This window comes from Lagenorhynchus albirostris, chromosome 14, assembly GCF_949774975.1.
Source record: "Lagenorhynchus albirostris chromosome 14, mLagAlb1.1, whole genome shotgun sequence".
Classification (NCBI taxonomy): domain Eukaryota; kingdom Metazoa; phylum Chordata; class Mammalia; order Artiodactyla; family Delphinidae; genus Lagenorhynchus; species Lagenorhynchus albirostris.
In genome coordinates this window covers 79796459-79821456 of record NC_083108.1, presented here as the reverse complement: position 1 = coordinate 79821456, position 24998 = coordinate 79796459, and the positions used below count along the sequence as shown (strand labels likewise).

Sequence of the window (24998 nt, the reverse complement as noted above, 5' to 3'; positions counted from 1 at the left end):
GGCTGCCGTGGTGAAAGGGGCCACGAGTAGGAAGGAGGTTTAATATTTTCTGCCTGCTCTTTTACCATTTGAAAAGACATTTTTGCATTGTCCACTGAATTTTTTTCAAAGGGTGTGGGGAGATGCTTTTAAGCCCCTGGCCTTCTCCCCACTTACTGGTGATGGGCCGCACAATGCATTTTCAGTGTGTCCACTGCCCTTTGGGTGAATGTCTGGGACGGGCTCAGGCAGGAACTGTGAATCAGGGAATAAATGGTGGGCACATCCCCCCCAAATGGCTCCAGCACAGGGACCACATCAGAATGTTGACAGGAGGAAAAACAGCTCGTCTTCCTCTGGGGGATGGGAAGGAATCATGCTCCTGGTTTGATAATCAGTGACAAACTCCAGCTCAGTGGTCTAGGATAGCTCAAGGTTCAAGCCATCAAGTGACCTGAGGAGGTTTCCTGCTTGTAGTAAATTCGTATCTATAATTGGGAAAGGAAGACATTTTCTCTGCTCTTTGACTGAAAGCACGCAATCAAACTACCCTCAAATAGGCCTGGTTACTCCAAGGCAGGTGCTGCCCCACCCTGCCCACCCACAGAGTGAACCACATTAAAGGGCTGCGGACACACTACCCTGGCGGCATAGTTATTCTTGTCAGGCTGGATGATCTTTAGGTCCAGAACTAGCTCGGCGAGCACCAGGAGGGCATCCAGAACGACCAGGCAGATGATGATAACCTGTGGACCAAGGGAAGAAGCAAGAAACCATGAGACCTAAATGGGGACCCTCCTTTCATCTTTAAGGGCTGGAAACATCTGAGTGAAACCACTGGGGAAAGATGCCAAGGATGGTAGGCCACTGCCCACAGCCTGAGCGCCCTGCAGGGAGCCTGCTGGGGGCCAGCTCCTCTGGACAGGAGCCCCTCCTTCTAGCCCTGGGCAGTGCCTGTCCTCCTAAAGCTTCCGTGTGGCCCAATGACTGACCCTCGGTCACCATTGGTCTTTCTCTTACTCATAAATTCACTGCTTCTCAGCATCTCTCCAACCAAACTGCTAATTCCTACATGGCAAAATATACTAAAGTTTCTAAAAGCATTTATTTTTCTAGTTCTGGGGATTGCTCTTGCCAGGGTATGCCCAGAACAGATGCTCAATAAGCAATTTAAAATTTAAAACATCCAGCCTCAGAGATATGGCCTCCTCCAGGCAGCTGGGTTAGAGTGACATCCACTGTGCCCATGAAACAGCTTCTGGCTGGAGCCGTGAGGTACCCACCCCAACTCCCATGTGCTCGCTGGGAGTGAAGGGGGAGGGAGTCCTGCGTCTCCTGGAGAACAGAGAAGAGCTGCTGTAGGAAAGACAATCCGGTGGGTTTTGTGACCTGCTGGAGGGGGGAGGAAGGTGGGAACCAGGGTGAAGTGAGTGGATGGTCTTATCAATGGCAGTGGGGGTAGTCATGGTGACGGAGGTGGTGATGATGGTGAGGACATTAAAGGTGGGGTGGAGGTGATGGCATTTGGGGAGACCCTGGGGATGACATGGTGGTGGTGGAAATGGCAGCAACGGGAGGAACCCCAAAGGACACTGCGTGACCCTTCTCTTCCCTTGGAAATACTGGACCATCACTTACTTCCCCCAGGGCCTTGCCTCTTACACTCTCAGGTAGATAGATTTTGATCTCTGAAAATTAATCTGCCATTATCTTGGCAGTTTCTACAGTTTCAGGGTGAAATTAAACAAGTTCAGGCCTATAAAGAGTGGACTCTTAAACCTTTTGACCATTTCAACCTGTAGTAATTATTTCAGTAATTAAGTATTTGATGACATGGTTTATTGTGAAAATTGTATGGCAAAGTGCTTTGTAATGAAGTTTTCAGACAAATCCAAATTCAGTAGCTTAGTAAAGGTTCAAGGGACTTCCCTGGTGGCTCAGTGGTTGAGAATCTGCCTGCCAATGCAGGGGACGTGGGTTCGATCCCTGGTCCGGGAAGATCCCACATGCCACGGAGCAACTAAGCCTGTGCACCACAACTACTGAGCCTGCAAGCCACAACTACTAAGCCCATGTGCCACAACTACTGAAGCCTGCACGCCTAGAGCTCTTGCTCCGCAACAAGAGAAGCCACCGCAATGAGAAGCCCGTGCACTGCAACGAAGAGTAGCCCCTGCTCGCCACAACTAGAGAAAGCCCACGCACAGCAATGAAGACCCAATGCAGCCAAAAAAATACTCAAGCCTCAGGTGAGGTCTTTCTTTCCTTCTTTCTTTCCTCCCTCCCTCTTTGGTTTTTAGACCTAAAGGGATCTAAGAGCTCATCTGGTCTAAAACCAAGGCACAGAGTTATTAAAAACAGACTGAATATAATATATATATATATATATATATTCCCAGTCTGGGAAGATCCCACATGCCGCGGAGCGGCTGGGCCCATGAGCCATGGCCGCTGAACCTGTGCATCCAGAGCCTGTGCTCCGCAACGGGAGAGGCCACAACAGTGAGAGGCCCGCGTACCGCAAAAAAAAAAAGAATGAAAGCACTGACACATGCTACAGTGTGGATGAACCTAGAAAATATTATGCTAAGTGAAAGAAGCCCAACACAAAAGACCACATATATTTTATGATTCCATTTACATGAAATGTCCGGAACAGGCAAATTAATAGAGACAGAAAGTAGATTAGTGTTTATCAGGGATTGGGGATTATTGTTTAATGGGTACTAGATCTCTTTTTGGGGTGATGGAAATGTTCTGGAACTAGATAGTGGTTGACAGTTGGACGACATTTTGAATGTACTAAATAAATGCCACTTAATTATTCACTTTAAAGTGATTAACTTTATGTGAATCTCACCTCAATTTTAAGAAGTGAGAGAGAGACCCAAGGTCACAAACTATAATGCCCAGGTCCCGACTGCAGCTTCTATGAACTAATCCCTAAGGCCCTGAATTTGCCAGTTCACAAGGCAGTACTAGTTCTGAAGGGAGCCACATCACAAAGAAAAATGCTGAGAATTCAGGGAAGCTGGTTAATTCCAAATCGTCACTGGAAAATGGGTGTGCCTAGCCTCAGCATGCAGCAGCGCAGAGCGTGGACTGTGGGGCAGCCAGTCCTGGGCCGGCTCCCCCGTTAGCCTGGACCTTGGGCACAGCTCTCAACTCCGCTGAGCCTCAACGTTAACTCTAAGCTTCAGCTTCCTTCAGGGGATAATGGGGTTGGCCACATTTTCTACCCTGAGTGACAAGGGGAGCATCGTGTGAGATAATGTGTGAGGAGCGCTCAGCAGAGGGCCCGGCCCCGGTGAGCAGGTAATAAAAGTGAGGCTCCTGGCCTTGCTGGCCATCCTCCCCTAGCCCAGCTACCCTGTCTGTCCATGGTTTCCACAGAGGCCTGACTCACCCCAAATTCTCTCCCTTGGTTGGTTGTGCCATTCTGTGGGAGAAGTGACAACAGTTAACTATATATCATGTCACCTTGGTCACCTCAAACCATGGGAATAGGTGGAGACTGCACCCAAGAAAGGGATTCCAGAATCTTCCTGTATGCTGATTCTATCTGCAGAGATCAAACCCTTAAACCCTCACCCCTACTCCATGGTGGCCTCCCTGCTTCTACCCTGGGCCCTTCTACAAACTGCTCATGTCAACCCCTCCCCACCCCCATACTCAGAACCTTCGATGGCTGTCCACTGCCCACGGATGGCCTTCCAGTGCCTCCTCTCCCTCTACTGGATACATATAAGCCACGTGGACCCTTCTCAAATTCTCGAATACTGAAGACCCTTTCCGACCCCCGGCCCTTTGCAAACACGGCCCCCTCTGCCTGGGAAGCTCCTCCCCTCCCATCCACAGAGCTCACTACTGCCCAACCTTGAGGTATCAGGTGAAATGTCACCTCCTCTGCCACACGTCCTCCACCTCACATCCTAGGTCGGGTCTCCCCCACCCCCAAGATCTCTGAGAGCCCCCTTCAGTTTCCCTACAGAGGACTTCTCTCCACTTGATTACAGCATCTGTCTGATTACTGGAATGCCCACCTCTTCACGGACCATTAATCCTCCAAGACTGAGGGCAGGGACATGCCCACCACACTCACTGCTGTACCCCTGGCACGTAGTAGAAACTAAGAAGCGACTGCACTGCTGAGTGAATGAATAAACATCTCTACTCTGCTTTCCCCCAGAGCCACGTGCCCCTGGGGGGCCCGGTCAGGAGAGGTGGGACCTCCCAAGGGCTCCCCTTGCAGCTGGAAGGAAGCTGGCTCCTTCCTTCTCTCCTGAAATTGAGGGTTTGGGAGTTCAACACCAACAACTTAACACCACGTCTTCTCTTCTGTCAGAGCCACAGAGGAAAGCACTAAGCTGTCAGGAGTGCTGTGTTGCCTGCTTTGTTTCTCTAAGTCACACGAGAGTGGAAAAAAAAAGACTAAAATAATTCCTTCTTTCTATTTTACCATGGAACAAAGTCAGTGATGGGAGAGGCAAGGGCTGCTTCTCTCTGCTTCCAGGGGGGGCATTAGCTCTAGGGAGGGGCTGGATTATCGTAGTTATCCCTGCAGCAGGGACCCCAAAATGGCTCCGTTCAGGGACTGGGCTGACAAGGAGCCTCCTGCTTTCTCCTGGGACTCAGAACATGCTTCCAGACACCTGCCTGCCCACATCGGGGACGTGGGGTGGGGTTCAGACAGGGCTGGCCAGACTCCACCCGCGTTTGTCCTTCAAAATCGGCAGATGTTGGGACAGACATTGAACCCTGTAGAAGTCCCATTCCCTTTGCCATTCTTTGAAGTCTGCGTCTCCCTCTCAGGGTCTCCCCATAACCACACCTGGAGGCTGGCGGTGGGTTAAGCAAGGCAGATATTTTTGGCATCACTTCACAAAAGAAGTGATGCCCCCCCGCCCCCGGTCTCCTTTGTGTGTGTGTGGTAAATTTTGCATAACATAAAATTTACCATTTTAACTATTTTAAAGTTGGCATAAAGTTCAGAGGCATTAAGCACATTCACAAGGTTGTGCAACCATCGCCGCTATCTAGTTCCGGAATGTTTTCATTCCTGCAAATGGAAACTCTGTATCCATTAAGCAGTCACTCCCCCCCTCCCATTCCCTCCAGTCTGCTGTGTCTGTGGATTTACGTGTTCTGACATTTCATATAAATGGAATTATAAGACATGTGGCCTTTTGTGTCTGGCTTCTTCCACTTAGGATCACGTTGACAAGGTTCATCCGAATTGTAGCATGTGTCAGTGCTTCAGTCCTTTTTATGGCTGAGGACAGATAGATCACATTTTGTTTATCCACTTTCATCAGGTGATGAACTTTAATTGACTTTTGGATTAAGACTTACTTTGCCCCAGACCACATGGGACCTGCCCAGCACATGGTCAGTGCTCCGTAGATGTCTGTGGAGTGAAGAAGCTGGTGGCAGAGAAGGGCCCCTACCCTGCCCTCGTGACTCTTTGCTGACGGCTCTGCCCCACCCCAGGCATCTCGGGCCTCTGCCCACCTACCTGAAACCTGTGGGCGCTGAAGAGCTTCCTCAAAGTGGTCCTGAAGTCGAGGCGGGGCCTGGGCACGGGGGCAGGGGCCGCGGTAGGATCGGCATCTCTGCCCTCTGCGCCCGAGGCTGGTGTGGGCAGTGGCTCCTCCTCCTCCTCCTCTTCATTCTCCCACTTCTTGTAGTTGATGTTCCACGCGTGGCAGTCATCCCCAACGACGGTGAAGTGCTTCAAGAACTTGCTCATCCTGTCGGCGGGAGCCACCTTGGCCCTGCGGGTGACTGCCTGAAGGGAGGGGACAGAGAGGAAGCGCTCAGGTGGCCCATCTGTCACTCTGGGGGAGCAGGGCCCCCGCTGGGCCGGGCCACGGGGTGAAGACAGTCCCTGTGCTCAGAGCACCGTGCAAGCACAGACCATGAGGTCACAGTGGTTTCTCGTGCATTTATTTTTGGAATCCAGGGTCTCAGGGCCGGTGAGGCAACAGGAAACCCCAGATTCCGTCAGGCCTGCCACTGTGGTCTGGTTGGCAGTAACCAACAGGAGAGGTACTGCCACCCAGTCGCAAAACACCCACCACGGGCCCTCATGTAAATACTGGAAGAGCAGCCCATGGTTCAGAGACATCACAACCTAAAACCCCAGAGGTGAGAGTTGGCAGGGCGGGGAGAGGGCAAAGGCAAAAGTAAAAGTACCCAAAGTTTCACACAAAAGTGAAGCCACCCTCCCCGCCTTCCATGCCACAGATCAGTCCTGGAAAGGTCTGAGCAGCAAGCGGATTTTTCCTGAGTTCAGCCAGTGCTGTTTTACATACATTAAGGACAGCTGTTTAAAGACGGGTGGACTTCAAAGCAAAAAAGCAAATATCCTCCCATTCCTTTGCCCAACTTACCCTACCAGACATCACATTTTTTATAAAGTTCAATAATGAAAACTTTCATGTATGCTTACTAGAATAGGCAATATGATCAGCATAACAGGAAAAAAGAGCCCCAAACAGACCCAGGTCCCCATGGGAACCTGGATGTGATGGCAATGGCAGTACAGGTCAGTGAGAAAACACTGGAGAGGTTAGGATATCTGGCTTTCCCAACAGGGAAAAAAAAAAAATCCCTACCTCACACCACACACCGAGTAAATTTCAGTTGTGTTAACCTATATAAATGTATTTTTAAAAACTTTAAAAGTCTTAGAACAAAATACAGACAAGTATCTTTATGACCTCAGGTCTGGAAAGGATTGCTTAACTAAGACACAAAACACAAAAGAAATGAATAGACCTAACTCATCAAAGCTAAAAACTTTTATCTCTTGCTCTCTCTTTCTCACACACACATCTGTACAAAGTCAGATACACCACAGACTGGGAGTAAATATTTCCAATGTATTTAATAGACAAAGATTTTAGTGTTCAGAATATACAAAGAAATCTTACCCAAAAAATACAACTCCATGTAAAATTAGGTAGTGGATATTAACAGGCAGGTCACATGAGAGGAAACCCAGATGGCCAAGACACTCAACTTCACTAATATTCAGGAAAATGTGAATTGACGTAACAATCACACAGCTTTTTGTTCCTCACATTGGCAAGAATTTAAGTCTACAATAGCAAATGCTGGTGAATGTGTGAAGCAAAGGGGGTCTCCTGAACCCTGAAGACAGGAACAGACACTGGCACCACTATTTTTGGAAGCAATCTGGCATTGTTTTGTCAAGATGAAGCTGTACTAGTTAATGATCTAGTAATCCCACCCCTAGATAGGCTTCAAAGAGAAACTCACCCACATGTACTCAAATCAGTAACATGTTCAAGAATGCTCACTGCAAATGTTCACCTAAATGATAGGAGATAGAGAAGTGAATTTTCTCTATTCATGTGATGGAATTTTATACACAGTTAAAATGAATGAACTATGTCTCTGTGTATCACTGATGACATCCACGTGTACCCCCTCAGCAGTACTGAACACAGCAGATCACTCCCTTTCTTCAAAAACTTCCTTCATTGGCATCTGGGGTTCCACACTCTCCTAGTTTTCTTCCTACGTCAATGGCCGCAAAATATTACTATATATTGTTTTCGGAATGTGTAAAATGTGAGCATAAACATACAAAAGAATGGGATTTCTGATTCTGACCATGATACAGTAACTGGTATAAACAACTATACCAGTTAGAGCAACTGCCATAAAATTAACTATACCAGTTAAAGCAACTGCCATAAGACTAGATAAACTATAAAACTGGATAAAATATATGAAATTTACTGTGATCCCTGAGAGAAGAGAAACAAATGAGATGAGCCCCCACAATCACCTGCCTGGAAGTACTTTCTGGACTCTGGAGACAAAGATTATAGTTCAGGGCTATTGAACTTTCCTTCCTCAGGAATTTGTGTGTCAAGGTACCAGAGAAAAGGAAGCAGCGCAGAGAAGAAGCTAAAAAAATTGGACTTTAGCTGAGTCCACATGTGCAGAGCAAGACTCCATGAGGCAGGGCAAAATATAACTTTCAGGGAAAAAAAAAAAAACTCTTGGGGAACTGTGAGCTGAATTACTACCAATTACACAGGGCTGAGTTAGGAGATCTGAGTTCCAAACAGCTAGAGTAGAGAGATCTTGTTGAACACTCTGAGCATGCAGTAGAAATTCCAAAAAAGCCATGCCTTATAAGTAGACCTAATCTAGCCCTCCAGTCAGGGCTACCTTAGACCTCTCTCAACTAAGCTTAAAAATAAGGCTTTTTCAAAAGATCAAACTTATCCCTAAGTAAATTAACTGCCCGTTGGAACAAAACTCAAAAGTGCTCTTTTGAGGAAGACAGCAAAACACCCTCAACAACATAACATTCATAATGTCCAACATATAATAAAAAATTACTAGGCAGATAAATAAGCAGAAAAAATGTGGCCATAACCAATAGAGAAATTAGCTTAATAGCTCAAGAGGGACAGAGGTATGGAATTGGCCAACAGAGACTTGAAAATAGCTATTCTAAATATGTTCAAGGATTTCAAGGAAAACATGAACTTAATGAGGGAACAAATGGAGAATCTCAAAAGAGAAATGTAAACTACAAAAAAGATCCAAATTGATACTCTAGAACAGAAAAATACATATATGAAATGAAAAATCACTGGATGGGCTTAATAGCTGATTAGATGCTGCAGAAGAAAAGTTCAGTGAACGAAAAGATAAAAAATTGAAAAGATCCAGTGGAAGCATGGAGAGAAAAAAGACTGGGAGTGGGGGGAAGAATAGAGCCCCAGGGACAATATTAAGTGGACTAATATACATGTACCTGGAGTACCAAAAGGAGATGAAAGGAAAAATATTTGGAGAAATAATGGCTGAAGAAAATTTCGAAATTTGATGGAAAAATATAAACACGTAGATACAAGAGTCCATGTCCCCAGAGTATCATGTGACACCTGACCTAGAACAGAAGCCCATCAAGTGCCTGTTGGCTGAGGGCACTGGTGCCCTGTCTCCCATGCCAGCCCTCCAATTGCTGGGTTCCCAGGGCTGGCTAAGGGCCAGGCCCACAGATGTCCCAAATCTCTCTGGGTGGCTACTGGCCATAATCCGCCCCCCTCAAAACACCTCACCTAGCAGATGGAAACCTCCCGTACTAGTTCTCAGCATGGTGGGAACCTCAGGGTGCTTTGCAAAAACCACATTTTATATTTCATACAGGAAAGGAAATTTTTTTTGAAACTTTGCACCCAGTAAAGAAGCAACTTTCAGTAATTTGGGATGAAAATATTTATGGCACCCAGCAGAGCACAAAACAACTCTGGTTTTAAGTCAAAAATCTGTCATTCTGGAAGCAGAAAAGTTCCAGAAAAGGGCAAAGATCATGAAAACGTTGTGGGCCTCAGCAACTTCACCACCCACTCTGGACTCGCAGCTCTCGGGATCCCCCCACCCTGCCTGGGTGGGACGGAAGGACTGACTCAGTGAGCTACGGAGACCACTGGCCTCAGTGCCTAGCCTGGAGCAGCCCCTCTGTAAGCACCAGCTGGTATTATTATTCCTCAACAACAAAAGCTCTCACCTCCACTCCTCCAACTTCATCATCACCCATGGATATCTCGTTTCTCTGGTTACTAGCCCCGCTGCCTGCTCTGCAACCCTCAGACTATTTAGTTACATGAACTGAAAGATTCCTTTTCTGGCTGAAGCTATATAGATTGAGTTGTTTCTTTCACGTGCAACCCGGAGAATCTAGATCAGTGGAGGCCCTGGCACTGGACACCCCCATCTCCAGCTCCCCTGCATTAACCCTTGCTGTCCCAATATATCCTGGCATTGCTCTCTCTGGGGTCACCTTTCCGTATCAAAGCCCACAACTATGGTTCCAGCTGGACTGGACTGTATTCTCTCACACTGTGGACTTGGTTCTGTTTGACAACCGCGCCTCTTGATTTTTCTCCCATCTCTGGCCTCCCTTCCTGAACCATGTCCCTGCCCCCACGCCACCGGAAGTCCTCAAGTCCCCAACCCTGAGCTTGTCCTGGCACAGGGCGACTCTCTCCCTTCGGTGGTCTCTACACACCTGTGTTTTCAATGCTGCTCAGGTGCAAATCGGCCTCCAGCCTGCTGTCTGATATCCTGCCAGGTCATTAGTTGCTATGACCCAAACTGAACTAATTTCTTATCTTTCCCCCCAAGTCCACTCTTCCTTACATGTTCCCCTAGGTCATGGTGTCACATCCACCCTGCTGCTCAAGCCAAGAACTAAAGATCATTCCTGGCTCCTCTCTCTCCGTCAGTCTAACCTCCTACACACCACTCATGCTGCACTTTCTCTTCTCCGTCTAACCCTCTCCTACCGCTCTCACCTCTTGCCGGGACACCAGCACCAGCCTCCTCACTCAGCCTCCTGCCTCTGACGCTTTCTCCACCCAGTGGTGGCCAGGGTCACCTTTCTCCAAGGCTGGTCTGGCTGTGTCCCTGCCCTCGCCTATCCTCCCCCTCTTCCCATTACCTTCAGTCCCTCCACCCTCACCCACTGCCAACCGCTGCCTTCAGGACAAGGTCAAAGCTCTCTTGGTCTCCTCCCCAGCCTCCGCCACACTCCAGTTACACCAACTGCATTGCAGTTCTAGAATAAACCATGCTCTCTCTTGCTTCCAGGACTTCACACGGCCTGCCCCCTGCCTGGAATACCCTTGCCTGTCTCACCCTAGTTCTCTTTCAAGTCTTACAGACGTCGATTTTACCTCCCCTGGGAGGTCTTCCTTAACCGCCGCCTGCTGGGTGAGGGTCCTTCCTCTACTTCCCCATCAAGCCCCTCACTAACAAACACTTTGACATCTCAGGGTTGTCTGTCTCCGGCACTGGTCTGGGAGGGCAGATGCTCTTCCTCCTCCAGTCACAGGGAGGGGCTCAATAAGTATTTAATAAGTATTTAATAAATACTTACTCAATAAGTATTTAATAAATGCATTAACAGCAAAACTGCAGGAGCTACCCATCAAAGGTAATCGCCTACTTCTGGTTTACACATGACAGGTATTATATCTGAAAAATTACTACCTGGGAAAGAGGGGGAAAACAAGAAAAACAGACCCACGATTGATGGAGAAGAAAACGTTCTTGTGAATGTCTATTCTTACAGACTCTGAAGCTGCCATCTGTAGGAGGGGGAAGTCCCTATTTCATGGTCATTCAACAATCACTGAAAAAGGTACTTTTAAAGAAAGTCAGCCGACTCTTGATTGCCAGGGCCTAATATCCCGTAAGTCCCCATTTCCCTGTTCCCTCCCACAGCCTACTTTTAGGGACCTGATTTGCTTTTTTTTTTTTTTTTTTTTGCGGTATGCGGGCCTCTCACTGCTGTGGCCTCTCCCGCCGCAGAGCACAGGCTCCGGATGCGCAGGCCCAGTGGCCATGGCTCACAGGCCCAGCCGTTCCACGGCATGCGGGATCCTCCCGGACTGGGGCACGAACCCGCGTCCCCCGCATGGGCAGGCGGGCTCCCAACCACTGCACCGCCAGAGAAGCCCCTGATTTGCTTATTAATCAATACTCGTACCCCAAACAAGACACAACAGCAGCAACATCTATTATTGTTGATTGTTTATTATTTGTTGTATCAGCACACCGGTAAATTCCTTAAATGCACCATTTCATTTTAATTCCTAACACCCCTCTGAGGTCGAAGCCATCATTTTAGGTCTGGGTGAAAAAGGTGCCTTGTCCAAAGTCATACACTCAGAAAATGGCAGAGCCAGGATATGCCCTTGAGCTGTATGACCTGGAGCCCCTGTGTTAGAAGACATGGCCGAGAAAAAGCCAGGCAGCCCGTGGCTGGAGATCTGCCTGTTAGGAGGGTGTAGTGGGATGAATTGTGGCTGCCCCCAAATTCATGTCCATCTGAAACCTCAGAATATGACCTTGCTTGGAATACAGGCCTTTGCAGATGTAATTAGTTAAAGATCTTGCTGTGAATTCCCTGGTGGTCCAGAGATTAGGACTCCGTGCTTTCCCTGCCGAGGGCCTGGGTTCAATCCCTGGTCAGGGAACTAATATCCCGCAAGCCACACAGTGAGGCCAAAACAAAAGATCTTGCAATAAAACCATTCTGGATTTAGGGTGGACCCTAAATCCAGTGACTGGTGTCCTTACAAGAAGAGGAGAGGACACACAGAGGAGAAGGCCATGAGAAGATGGAGGCGGAGACTGGAGTGATGCATCTACAAGCCAAGGAATGCCAAGGATTGCCAGCAACCACCAGAAGCTCGGAGAAAGGGATGGAACAGATCCTCCCTCTGAGCCTCCCTCTAACCCAGCCAACACGCTGATTTTAGAACTCTGGACTTCAGAACTGAGAGAATAAATGTCTGTTGTTTTAAGCCATCTGGTTTGTGGTCATTTGTTATGGCGACCCCAGGAAGCTAATACAGAGGGTGTGTGTCCGAGTCAGCCCAAGGGTACTACAGACCATGTGCTCTCTCATTCTCTCTCTCATCTTCGTGGGCCACACACCCATCCTGCATTCCTGGGAGAAAGCAGGCTCCTTTGGAGGTCACAAAACCACTTGTTTCTTTTTGTTTGCTGCTTATAGGCCACCTCCATCCCCTCTTGCTCCCACTTGATGCTGACAAAAATCCTGAGAAGGAGGTAGGACAGGGAGGTGTGGTCTCTCCATTCTACAGAAGGGGAAACTGAAGTTTGGGGAGGGGAGACCTACTGCCCAAAGTCACCTGGTGTGGCAGGGTGACAGAGATGGAGGGAGGAAGGCACTCCCCTATACCACCTGGTGGGCAAGGAAATGGGTACATCCTTCTTAGGAGGGCAATGAGGCAGCTTCATCTTTCGAAAAAATATTTGAGTCTCTCCAATGTGCCAGGCATGGGAGCAAAGGAGGATCAGCCTTAAACCAGTTTCTATCAAAATTTTAAATGTCATTGTTTGACCTGACAAGGGACTCACACATGAGCAAAAAGACACTCACGCATAATGCTCACTGCAGACCTGCTACAACCTCAAGGTCCATGGTTAAATACACTGTGGTAGACCACACTATGGAATACCACACAGCTGTTAAGAATGCAGTAGGCCAGTGTGGCTGTACGTACTGACATAGAAAGGTGTCTTTCATCTATGATCAAGTAAAAACCAGCATATTACAGATCAAAATGTATAATGCCATTTTTGTTAAAAACAAAATCAACAACCCAAACAAAGTGGTTACCTCTATGAAGGGATAGGGATTGGGATTGTGTTGGAGGGTGAAGAGAAACTTTCTTTTTTTTTTCCTATTAGGTTTAACCATAAGAAATAGTCATTTATGTAATAAGATCTAACCTGCAGAGAATGAAGTATTTGGGGGGAGTGGGGAGGGAGGGAGAATGAAAAAAAATATATACACACACATACAGACACACACACATATCTAATGTATACAACTGGAATCCCTGAATAAGAAAACCAAGACAATGGAACAGAATGGTTCAAGATATAATTCAAGAAAACTTTCCTGAAATAAGACTTTTAAAAAAATGACCATTTTCAGAGACTTCCCTGATGGTCCAGTGGGTACGACTCCATACTCCCAATGCAGGGGCCTGGGTTCGATCCCTGGTCAAGCAACTAGAACCCACATGCATGCTGCAACTAAGAAGCCCATGTGAAGCAACTGAGAAGTCTGCATGCCGTAACTAAGACAAGGTGCAGCCAAAATAAATAAATATTAAAAAAAATTTTTTTTAATGACCATTTTTTAGGTCAAAATTGGTAGAAACTGACAATTTCATGTGGTTCAACCTAATATATACAGTTTGTTGTTTTAATTTCTTACACTGAGAACTTGTTTGTGTACAGTTTTTAAAAACAAAGAAACATAAGTGGTAAAGCTGGCATATGAACTCAGGTCTACTAGCTTTGTTCTTTCTGAGATGCTCTGCCAATGAGGGGGAAAACATGCCAGAAAAGCTGCTATTTTTAAAGCAACAAGAACGATGATATTGAAAGAGGCTGAATCAAGGTTCTGAGATGCAATCCTCTCTCCCTTGGCAGGGGAAACTGAGACTTGCAACATGGCAATTGCCACCACCCAGTGGACAGTCCATGAACTTGCACCTGCACCTTGTCTTCTGGGTCCAGGAATCTTCAGACAAACCCAGCCAGGGTCAGAGAAGTTGTCCCCAACCCCTGACTTCCATCTCCCTCCCCCAAAGCCCACCTATCACTAAGCCCTGTGCATTTTAGCATCTAAATGACCCTTGAATTCATCATCTACTTCTCCCATCTTCTGCCCACCTCCCTGCCCCAGCCTCCACCTTTTACTTGGAGGATGTACCAGCTCCTCACTGTTCTCCCCATCACTCTTAGATTCTCGTCAGCAGCCTGAGAGCACTTCTTGAAACATAATCACGTCACTCCCTGTGCAGAAAAGGCCTGGGGCTGCTGCCCTTAGAAAGGCCTGCTTGGCCCTTGGCTAACATCTGGGAACTTGGATTTTGGGAGGGTTCCCACCTGGTAAGGACAGCTCACTGTGACCGGACTCTTTGTAAAGACAAGTGGTTTAGGTAGAACAGCTGCTTTCCCCTGGGTAATCTGGAATTTTTGGAGTTTGGAAGGTACCCATGTGACCAGCCCCCAGATAAAAACCTTGGGTGCTGAGTCTCTAACAAGCTCTCCTAGCATGTGTTGTCACAATTTGCTGCTGGAGGAATTAAGCAAGTCCCATGTGACTTCACTGGGAGAGGAATCTGGAAGCTTGTGTCTGGCTTCCCCTGGATTTCACTTCATGTATCTTTTCCCTTTGCTGATTCTTCTTTGTAAAAATCTTAGCCATGAGTGGAACTGTATGCTGAGTCCTATGAGCCTTCCTAGCGAATCACTGAACTTGGGGTGATCTTGAGGACCCTAATGCACTCCCTTATTTGAAACTCTTCTTTGGCTTCCCACTGATCTTAAAAATAAAGACCCAGGGAATCTCCTGGTGGTCTAGTGGTTAGGACTCCACGCTTTCACTGCCAAGGGCCTGGGCTCAATCCCCGGTCAAGGAACTAAGATCTCACAAGTGGTGCGGTGCGGCTGGGAAAAAAAAAAGACCCAAGTGCCTTCCAGAGACCTATAGCCATTCTGCACTCTGTGGCCTCTGCCTGCCTATCTAACCACACCTGTCACCAGTCTCTCTGCTCTGGCCACATGGTCTCCATTCAGCCCTTTGTACTCAGTAGGTTCCTTGGACCACAAGGCCTTTGCACACGTGATTTCCTCTGCCTAGAACGCCCACTCCTCTTCCACCTTGTCATTTTTCTTTTCCTCCTTCAGGAGGTCTCCCTCAAGCATCTCAGCTCCAGGAAGCTGACCATGTACCTCCCCTGTTGCATTCATGCATGGCCCACATGCCTCCCCAATGAAGATGGATCCACCTGTTTGTGTAACAGAGTCTGTTTCCTCCCCCACTCCCCATTAGGGGACTGGGTAGATGGGTTTCTGCTCATGCCATATCTTCCGTATTCTTCATGCCTGGAAGACCACAGGTTCCCTCCCACTAAACATACCTGGAGGGTGGAATGAATCCCTCGAGCAAATATCTCCTCTTGGGGGACTCATGTACCCCAGAGGCTCACGTACTCTACTGCCACCTCCCCCTACCCTGTCCCCAGGGATTTATGTTCTGAGGAATGCCTATTTTTAAAATCAGGGAAGTCTTTAAATAAGCATAGCAGCTTTTCCTTCTCTAGGGTGGGGAGGAAGTTTGAGGTTTCACGAAAATAACCACCGTGACGGCTGACTAGTTTGGGCGGGGGGTGGTGCTGCTGGTAGACTGAGAAGCCTGACTGGTGGCCCAGGTGCCCCAGAGACGTATTCTCCAACTTTTCTCTCCATTTCCTGTGGGGTCAGAATCCCTCCTGACTTGATGGAAGAGTCTGTTGACCTAGCAAGTTGATCAGGAGGCTGGGTGGAGACGATGTGGGAAATAATATTTAAGGTAGTGGAAACTGTAGCGATTGTAACTATTCCCAGAGCACCTGCCATTTTCTGAGCTCTGTGCAAAAGCCCTTTGTAACATACAGCAACAACTCGACAAGGTGGGGACTGAATCCTCTTCATTTACAGATGAGGAAATTGAGAACAGAGAGGCCAAGCAACTTGCCCCAGCTCACACAGCCAGTGAGAAGCAGAGCTCAGACTCCGACCCAGGCTGCCTGGCCCAGAGCCCTCTCCCTCCTGCACGACCTCTCTGAATGCTGCCCTGGACCCAGCTCACAGCTGGTGAAGGCCAATGCTGGGCGGGGAGTTCAGCCCAGTGTTACTCAGTAAGAAACACATTTTATATACTGCCACTTAGTACACATTGACATATATACGTTCTATAACCAACACTAAAGTTAACATGTGAGAGACCTATGTTTTCCACTTTATTCTATTTCTTAAAAGGCTGATGGCAGCCCATTAATGGATTTCAGGAATCACTAATGGGTTGAGTTTGAAAAACACGGGTATGGTGGGATGTACTCTATTTCCCTGGGGGAGGGAGAGGATGATTGTCAGAGAGGTGGCAGTCTTGCCCAAAGTCTGTGAATCAGCCATGTTAACTGGGAAGCATAAGTCAGGCTGCTATTTGTGTTAACAAAAGCATAGAAAGAAATGAAAGCATAGAAAGAAAAATATAGTTACCCAGCTAGAAATTAGGACCTATCACCAGTACAACTGAGTCATCTGGGCCACCCCATCCCCCAACATCTTAGTGATGCTTCAGCCATGGAAAAGATGGGATAAACAAGAATTCAGGGCTCCCCTCTTTCCTGCCCCACTGTGGCTCGGTCCTTGGAAGGAGGCCAGTGCAGCTGCAGTTTAACCAATGGCTCTCAGCTCTGGCTGCACACTGGAACCACCTGGATGCTTTAAAAAAAAACCCAGTGCCTGGGTCACAGGCCCCAAGATTGTGATTCAGTTGGTCTGGGGGTGGCCTGGGTGTTGGGATCTCCAATGTACAGCCAAGGTCAAGAACCAGCGTCGTAAATGAACCTGGTGCCTCCAAACACCTTGTGAGAAGTGTGCCAAAGGGCCACAAGGATTTCTAAGCACACCTGGCAACCAGGTTCTCCAGATGTGGCTGGTGACATGCAATCATCTGAGCTGAGGACTAGGTCAGCTGATGGGCTGAAAACCGTTTCACTTTATCCTCATGATGGCGTCAATAGCTCCTGTGTTTCAAGCGTTTGTTATAGCCCGGCACCCTGCTAAATGCTTTCCAGTCACTATCTTGTTTAATCCTCACTGTTCTCATTTTACAAAAGAGGAAGACGGAGGCTCAGAGAGGTGGGAAGGGGCAGGGAGGGCCCTGCTGGGGGCCCCTCTGGGCAGCTCCCCTGCTGAGGGCCCCTCTGGGCAGAGCTGGCTACAGCAAATCAGGTCTGAGCCATGGCTAAAAACCCCACCAGTTTCTTCTACGACAGAGCTGTTTTCCTCTCCAAAATTAGAGCTGGACAATTAAAAATCTCCTAAAAGCAATCCTAATAAAATAGTTTTTTAAAAACATAATTAACTTCACAAGGTAAATTATTAAAAGGAACTTGTTCTTTGAATCAGTAAGAGGCTTATTTGCCACACGTGGCCCTGGTCCAATTTCCCCAGCTCCCCAGCAACGCCGCTGGGGCCACCCCTTCTTTTGGCCTCTGTTCGATGACAGACAGGCTCCCGCCCCCAGGAGTCCCCCGAGGTGTGTCCTTGGCTCTGCATTCCAACACTCTGCCCTGATGTTTCTGTGTCCTCACCCCCACCCTTGCGACTTGTCCCTGCAGCCAGACCCCCTGACGTACCCGGAATCCCCAGCTTTACCTGCTGTCATTCACCCCAATGAGCAGATCTTTACTCCAGATCTATTTCTTTCAGTATTACTATTGTCAAAACATGAGCAAAAAGAAATAATAACCCCAACACACCAAATTTATCATCTACTTATCCACCCATCTCACTCTAATCTATGTCTTTTACAATTATCATCGAAGACTGCAGACAACTTTGTATCTTATTTTCTCCCCACTACCTATATGCATCAGACTTATGCCTTTTTAATGGCCAAGAAATTTACCAAGAAGTCAGTGCTCATTATTGCATTTTCTGTTCATTTTTAGCACCTCTATCACCAATTCTAAGGCCACATTTTCTCACATATTAACATTTCTGAAGTCTGTCTTACAACTGACCAGTGTCAGTGTTGTGTTACATTAGATCACAGTAAATGGCGGCACTTTTTCTTCTTCGTAGCACATAATATAATGGTGCATCTACAATCAATGGCATCTTACATGCTAAGAAACACATAAATTTGTGTTTCTAAATTGTGCTGTAAATTATACTTTTTCCTTTTTATGGGTTGTTTCCTTTCCCGCAAGTAAGATGACCAGGTTTGATTATGACTATTTTCATGACTCTTGATACACCCTGTCAAGTTATTTTCCAGCAGTCGTGTGGGTTGATCCACTCGTGAGATGCAGGAGTGAGCCGGTTACACCACAGCATAACCACCATCGAGCGGCGTTTCCGCTTGTTTTTTTGGTTTGCCTAGTAGGGAGCTATAAATGAAGGAAACTGTTCCATTTGCCTTTCTGTGAGTATTAATGATAACTGGAACTCACGGAGCTCCTGTTATTGGGTGGCAGGCACTAAGCTTCCCATATCTTATCAGGAATTGACACAACTCTACAGAGGGCGATTGTCATCCCTCTGCTGGAAATGCCACCATATTTCATTAATGCAAAGTTGAACATTTTCCCACATTTCTGAAATCAGAATTGGTGGCATGTTGTAAATGCCATTGGTCACTTCCTCCTCCCACATTGTAAACAGCTTTAAATCAGAAATACTCTTACAGTTAAAGGGGCCATCAGTTTGACGAAATGCAAGATCCCCACCACCACCACCACCACCACCACCACCACCACCACCATCATCATCATCATCATCATCATCGTCATCATCATCATCCCACGGTCCTCTGACCCTCACACTTGCTTCTCCAACTCTGCCCCATCACTCTGCTGCTACCCTGAGCTTCTGGCACTGCCCTGACAACTCTACCTGGCCAGGCCCCCAGAAGCTCCAAGTGAACAGCTGAAATGAAGCCAACACTTCCTCTTCACCTTGCCCCACCCTTCACAACTAATGTCTCCCCAGATCCAACAAGCCTGCACCCCAGATATCAAGGACAGAATTTATTAGACCTACTCAGGTTGGCCACACAGCACAGGAGGCAGAGCATTCGCTTTGGAGTCAGGCTAGGTTGAAATCTCATTTCTGCCACTTCCTACCTGTGTGATCTTGAGCAAGTAGCTTTACTTCTCTGTGCCCAAGTGTCTCTACCTGTAAAATAAGCAGTTGGGAGAAGCACTTATGGGCTCAGTATTGGCCTAGCATTCTGAGACCATTGTCTCCTCAACTCCTCCCTGTGAGCCTTCAGGAACGGGGGTGGTTAAGTAACTTTTCCCCATTTTCCAGATAAGGAAACTGAGGCTTGGGGAGGTGAAGGGCATGACCAAATGATACAGGGCTATTAAAATGCAGAGCTGGGTTTTGAATGTTTCCGATTATCAGGCTATCTTGAGGTTCCTTCTATAGCTTTCACCTCGGTGACTTTTAACACTTTGGTATGGTGGAAGCACCCTGAACATGTGTTTTTCCTCTATCTTGTTAGAAACACCAAACAGAATTATCTTCTCAAGGTGGGAGGTCCCTTAACGCTGCTAGTCTTCCAGAATTAATTTACCTTTTCATCCCAGGTGGCCATTTTCCTGTCGTCTCCAGATCTGGAAAATAAGAAAACATTTGTCTAGGTCTATCATCCTACTATCATTCGCCGTAGTATGTGTTTTCCAACACTTTCTTACAAATTATTTTTAACTTGCTTAGGTTAACAGTGTCCGAAAATAGTAAATAATAAAGCTCAAAGCATGTGGAGAAGGATGTACATCCTGAGTATATACCCAAAAGAACTGAAAACAGGCACTCAAACAAATACATGTACACGAATATTCATAGCCAAAGATGGAAACAATCCATGTCCATTAACATATGAATAGATAAATAAAAGATGTTATATCCATACAACGGAATGTTATCCAGCCATAAAAAGAAATGAAGTACTTTTGCAATATATACAAATATCGAATCACTATGTTGTACACCTGAAACTATTGTAGGTCAATTATACCTCAATAAATAATAAAAGAGATATGAAGTGCTGACACATGCTACAACATGAATGAACCTCTAAAACATTATGCTAAGTGAAAGAAGCCAGACACAAAATGCACATAGTACTTGGTTCCACTGATGTGCAATATCCAGAATATGCAAATCTGTACAGACAGAAAGCAGACTGGTGGTGGCCAGGAGCTACGGGGAGAGGGGAATGAGGAGTGACTGCCTAATGGGGACAGAGTTGCCTTTTGAGGTGACCAAAGTGTTCTGGAACTAGATAGAGGTGGTAGTTGCACCACATCGGGAATGTATTATATGACAATGAATTGCTCACTTTAAAAGTTAATTTAAAAACATTTAATTTTATGTTATGTGAATTTCACTCCAATTAAGAACCAGACAGACATAGGTTAGTGTTGAGATTGCTCTGGAAAGCAGCAAAGAATCTAAATGTCCACCAACAAGGGAGGGTCTGGTTGAGTCAGTTACAGTACATCTGGGAGTGGGGGACTCCAGTGCTGTTACATTTCCATATGTGGATGAGGAAAGATGTAATATAACAGGTGCCCCCCCATCACATTATAGCATAGTGTGTACAGTATGATCCCATCTATGTGAAAAAATGATATATGCATTTTTTTAAAAGTCTGTAAGGATACAGCCAGACTCTTTACAGTGGTTATTGCTGAAGAAAATGGGAGTGATTTGAGGATGGGGTGGGTATTTTCTTTCTCTTGGCTTCTGGAAGGTCTGAACTTTTACAATGATTATGTGTTACTTCTTAAAACTTATTTTTAACATAGGTGACATATGTAGTAAAAAATTTAAATACAAAAAGATACTACGACAAATAAGTCTTCTTTCTACTCCTGTTCTTCCCAGAAAGCCTCTCCTACCAGTTTCCCACATAGCCTTTGGAGGTATTCTATGTCTTTCCAAGCACAGCCATACTTATTCTTTTTTTTCCCCTTAAACAAATGTGAGCCCTCACACTGCTCTGAACCTTGCTTATTTCCCTTTAGGGTGTGGGAGGCTGAAAGATAGCCCCATCAGTCCTAATCCCCAGAACCTGTGAATAGGTCAATGTACACGGCAAAAGGGACTTCCCAGGTGTGATGAAATTAAGGACTCCAAGATGCGGGGATTATCCAGGTGGGCCCAGTGTAATCAGAAGGGTCTTTACAAGTACAGCAAGAGAATCAGAAGAATAGGAGACATGACTACAGAAGCAGGGATTGGAGTCAGAGTGAGATCTGAAGATGTTATGCTGTCTTGAAGATGGAGGGATGGGGTCATGATCCAAAAAATAAGGGAAGCCTCTAGAAGCTGGTGAAGGCAAGGAAACAGATTCTCCCCTAGAGCCTCCAGAAGCAATATAGCCCTGCCAACACCTTGATCTTGGCGTACCAAGACTGATTTGGGGCGTGTGACCCCTAGAACTGTTAGATAATAAATTTATGTTGTTTTAAGCCATCAGATGTGTGGTCATTTGTTACAGCAGCCACAGGAGACTAACACAGTGTCCCAGAGACCGTTCTACGCTGTGTGCTCTAGAGCAAGTACACTCTTTGGATGACCACACAGGATTCCCCTGAGGGGGTGTGTGTAGTTCCCATTAGTGACCAATGTTAGCTTCCCAAAGTTCCAGTGAATGACCTTATGTATCATGTGTTATTTTTGTAATTAAAAAAATACTACCATTTTGAAAAAAAATCACGAAGACCTAAAGAAAAAAAGAGTTATTTTTCTCCCCACGGTACCATGCTTAGGGCACAAGGGACTCAGTTTCTTGCTGGTTGACTGGTAGAGCAGCTTCTGCACCCAGCAGAGTTCACCTGGCTGTGTTCCTGTTCCAGCCCCTGGGGGCCCTCACCCTGCTCTCACGAGGTGGGCTCAAGTGGAACCACCACCAAAAGTGAAGGTGAAGGGAAAAATTAAGGTGCCCTGGAGATTTCCTTCCTCCATAGGACAGGAAACGGAACTAGCGCATGCATAGAAAAACACCCAGATTCACTAATTTAAGCAATGGAAAATTTAAACCTGCCCTAACCTCCCCATTAAACTAGACAAAACAAAAAATGAAAAAACCCAATGCTTGTGGGGCTGTAGGAAAACTTGCACACGTTGCTGGGGATAATTTTTCTAAACAGTCACCTGGTAATAAGTGGTATATGCCTTCAGGATGATCATACCCTTGACTTGAACACATCAGTTTGGAAACTGTAACTCAAAAATCATTTGAAAGCAAAAAAAAAAAAAAAAGGTGGAATTTGTACCACAGTGTTTAAAGCAAAGTTGGATATTAGGGTTAGAACCTGGAAACAGCCTATAAGCCCCACTGTAGGGAAAAGCTGAGGAAGGCAGTGGGAGGAATGACAATTCTGAGGTTTATGTAGAAATGTAGAAAGAAGGCTATTAAGCAATGAGGAGTAGAACTCTGATGGTTGCACACACTGCCTGCAGAACTTTTATCAGTTATCAGAACTTTTACTCTGTGCAAGGGCATGGCACTGGGTTCTGGCGAATCCAAAGTGAAGAGACAAGAAAAAGGTCCGGGCCCTGGTAGGCTGACATTTTAGCCAGGAAACACATAAGCAAGGTAACATCACTCAGAGCTAAGCTCCGGAAAGAAAAACAGTAATGCAATAAAGGGCACGCAAGAGTGCCTCCTGCGGCTTGGGGTGGTGAGGTAAGGCTTCTGAGTAGGTGACTTTTATGGTCGTCTCTGAATTGCAAGGAGGTGCATCACAAGAAGATGGCAAGGAAGAGAATTCCTGGGAGAAGGAAGGGCATGTGCACAGACCCTGAGAGAGCAGAGAATTTAGTATGTCCAAGAAAGAAGGAGGAGGCCAGTATGGCTGCAGTGAGCAGGCAGTGGAGTGAGGATGGGGGCATGAGAAGAGTCAGGAATCAATCAGGGCCTGACTGTGCAGAGAGTTCAGTAGACAGTGCTGAGGATCTGGGGGTCACGGTGGGGATGCAGAGGAGTGACCAGATTCAGAATATGCTGAGAAGTAGCACTTGCTGCTGGCCTAGATGTCGGGGACAAAGAGAGGAGCAGGTTTTGGAGCAAGAATATGCTAGGCTTCCTCCTTCTTGCAAAACTGGTGGTGGGGGAGGGCTTGGGGGCTACAGGGCAGTCCTGGAATTGTGCAAGCCTCACCCCAAAGATTTTCAAAACCCGCCCCTACCAGCCTTTCCCTCGGAGTCAGAGAGGGAGGAGTTGCAGCCCCCAGCCTTGGTCTTACTCAAGAAACTCCCAGCTGCTGGCGGGGCTGTAGGAAATACTGCAGATCTCAGATAGCTCTGACTTGAGGGTGAAGGACAGAGAAGTGCTTTCAGATGAGTGGGGATGGTGGAGGGGGCACGGCTTGAGTCACGCACTAGGCTAGGCCTTCACACCAACCATCTCATTTAATCTTCTCGGCAATCCTCTGAGGCACGAAGCATGCTTAACCCCGAGGTTACGGATAAGCAAAGGAAACAGACAAGGAAACTGAGGCACGGAGAACTGAAGTCCCATGGCTAAGCCTGCAAGAGCCCCCTTGTGCCCAGCGGGAGTGCTGGTACAGGCCCGGGAGTTCCTGGACAGGGGCTGCACCGCCCTCTCCTCTCTGTCCTGGAGTTTAACCTGGCCCCAACCCACTGTTCTTACTCCTTGGCATCCCCTACCCAGGCGAAGGATTTGTTGCTGTGGAGGTTCTTCCTGCAGGGATGAGCAGGCTGGCTCATCTCGGCCTCCTCCCCTATTCCCAGCACTGGTTTCTCCCTGCCGTCTCCCTAGGGGTGCAGGACAGGGCGGGGCAGGCATAATGAGTAAGAGGACTCAGGGGTTCACACCGACCTGGGTGAGTTCTGGCTCTGCCTCTTTTGGCTGTGTGACCCCTGGCGAGTGGCTTGGCCTCTTTGAGTCTTGGTGTCTTCACCTGGAAGAGGGAGACAAGGATGGTACCTACCTCACCTGTTGCTGCTGCTGCTACGAGGCACGTGATGAAGTGAAGGCACCTGGCCCATGTAAGCACTCCATACAAAAGGGTAGTTCTTCAACACTTCCGTTTTCAAGGGGAGATGCGCGGGCTGTCTCCTGTCCTCCTCTCCACTGGATTCTAGAATCCGTGGGCCAGGCAGGGATCCCTGAGTTATCACTGCCTGCCCGCGTTCCCCCAAGCTGGGAAACGCTAGAACCCACGGCAAACCGGGGCCTCCTGGGATCCCGCGGGGGTCCCTGGCAGACTCAGGCTGGGAGAGCTCGGAGAAGGGCAGCGCGCCCCGGGCCGGCCCTGGAGCACTTACCCTGCGCCCGGCCCGCCGGCGGCCACCGCAGCAACTGCGAGCTCGGCGCCTGCCCAGCCGTGCCGCCCGCCCACCCCCCGCCCCCGCCCCCGCCCCCGCGCCCGCCCCTTCCGCCCCCGCCCTCTAAACTCAGTCAGCTGCTGGTCTCCGGCTCTGGCTCGCGTCTGTCCCGTTGCCTTCGTTCTTGCCTATCTGTCGGTCTCCCGGTTGTTCCCTGGCTTCCCCCAACCCGGCCCCCTCGCTCCGCAGGCCCGAGCCTGACCTGGGCCTCCTGCAATCCCGCAGATGGACAAAGGTCCCGCCCGTGGGAGCCAATCACGAATCATGAGAATCCTAGCCCAGGCGACCCTAAGGGAAGGGGTGGGAGGAGGGAACCACTTCCTTCCTCCAACGGGATGTATTGGCAGCGGGTCCACCCGCCTCCCCACCACACACACTCAGGGAAGCAGGGCTGGCTCCTGTTCGCCCCCCCTACCCCCTGCCAACTCCTGGTTACTTAAGGGGGGCCTGAGTGTCCCCTGCACAGTATCTGCAGGCAGGGGTTGGAGGGTGGGCAG

General features: G+C 47.8%; 1 protein-coding gene across 7 annotated transcripts in view; it reads right to left on the bottom strand.

Moving 5' to 3' along the window:
- HVCN1 (hydrogen voltage gated channel 1) overlaps positions 1 to 24728 on the bottom strand; it is a 29095-nt gene extending 4367 nt beyond the window's left edge. The window contains exons 1-6 of one of the 7 annotated variants that reach the window (XM_060170565.1): positions 24571 to 24707; positions 23993 to 24074; positions 22303 to 22386; positions 19715 to 19754; positions 5495 to 5767; positions 621 to 725 (exon numbers count right to left, since the gene is read on the bottom strand). In XM_060170565.1, the coding sequence (XP_060026548.1) occupies positions 621 to 725; positions 5495 to 5767; positions 19715 to 19735 (399 nt within the window). In that variant the 5' untranslated portion in view covers positions 19736 to 19754; positions 22303 to 22386; positions 23993 to 24074; positions 24571 to 24707. Of the gene's footprint in view, positions 1 to 620; positions 726 to 5494; positions 5768 to 19259; positions 19312 to 19714; positions 19755 to 22302; positions 22387 to 23992; positions 24075 to 24104; positions 24408 to 24441; positions 24465 to 24570 lie in introns of those variants that run through there. The other 6 variants (XM_060170563.1, XM_060170562.1, XM_060170561.1 and 3 more) reach the window with 6 other exon arrangements.
- Between the last annotated feature and the right edge of the window lie 270 nt (positions 24729 to 24998).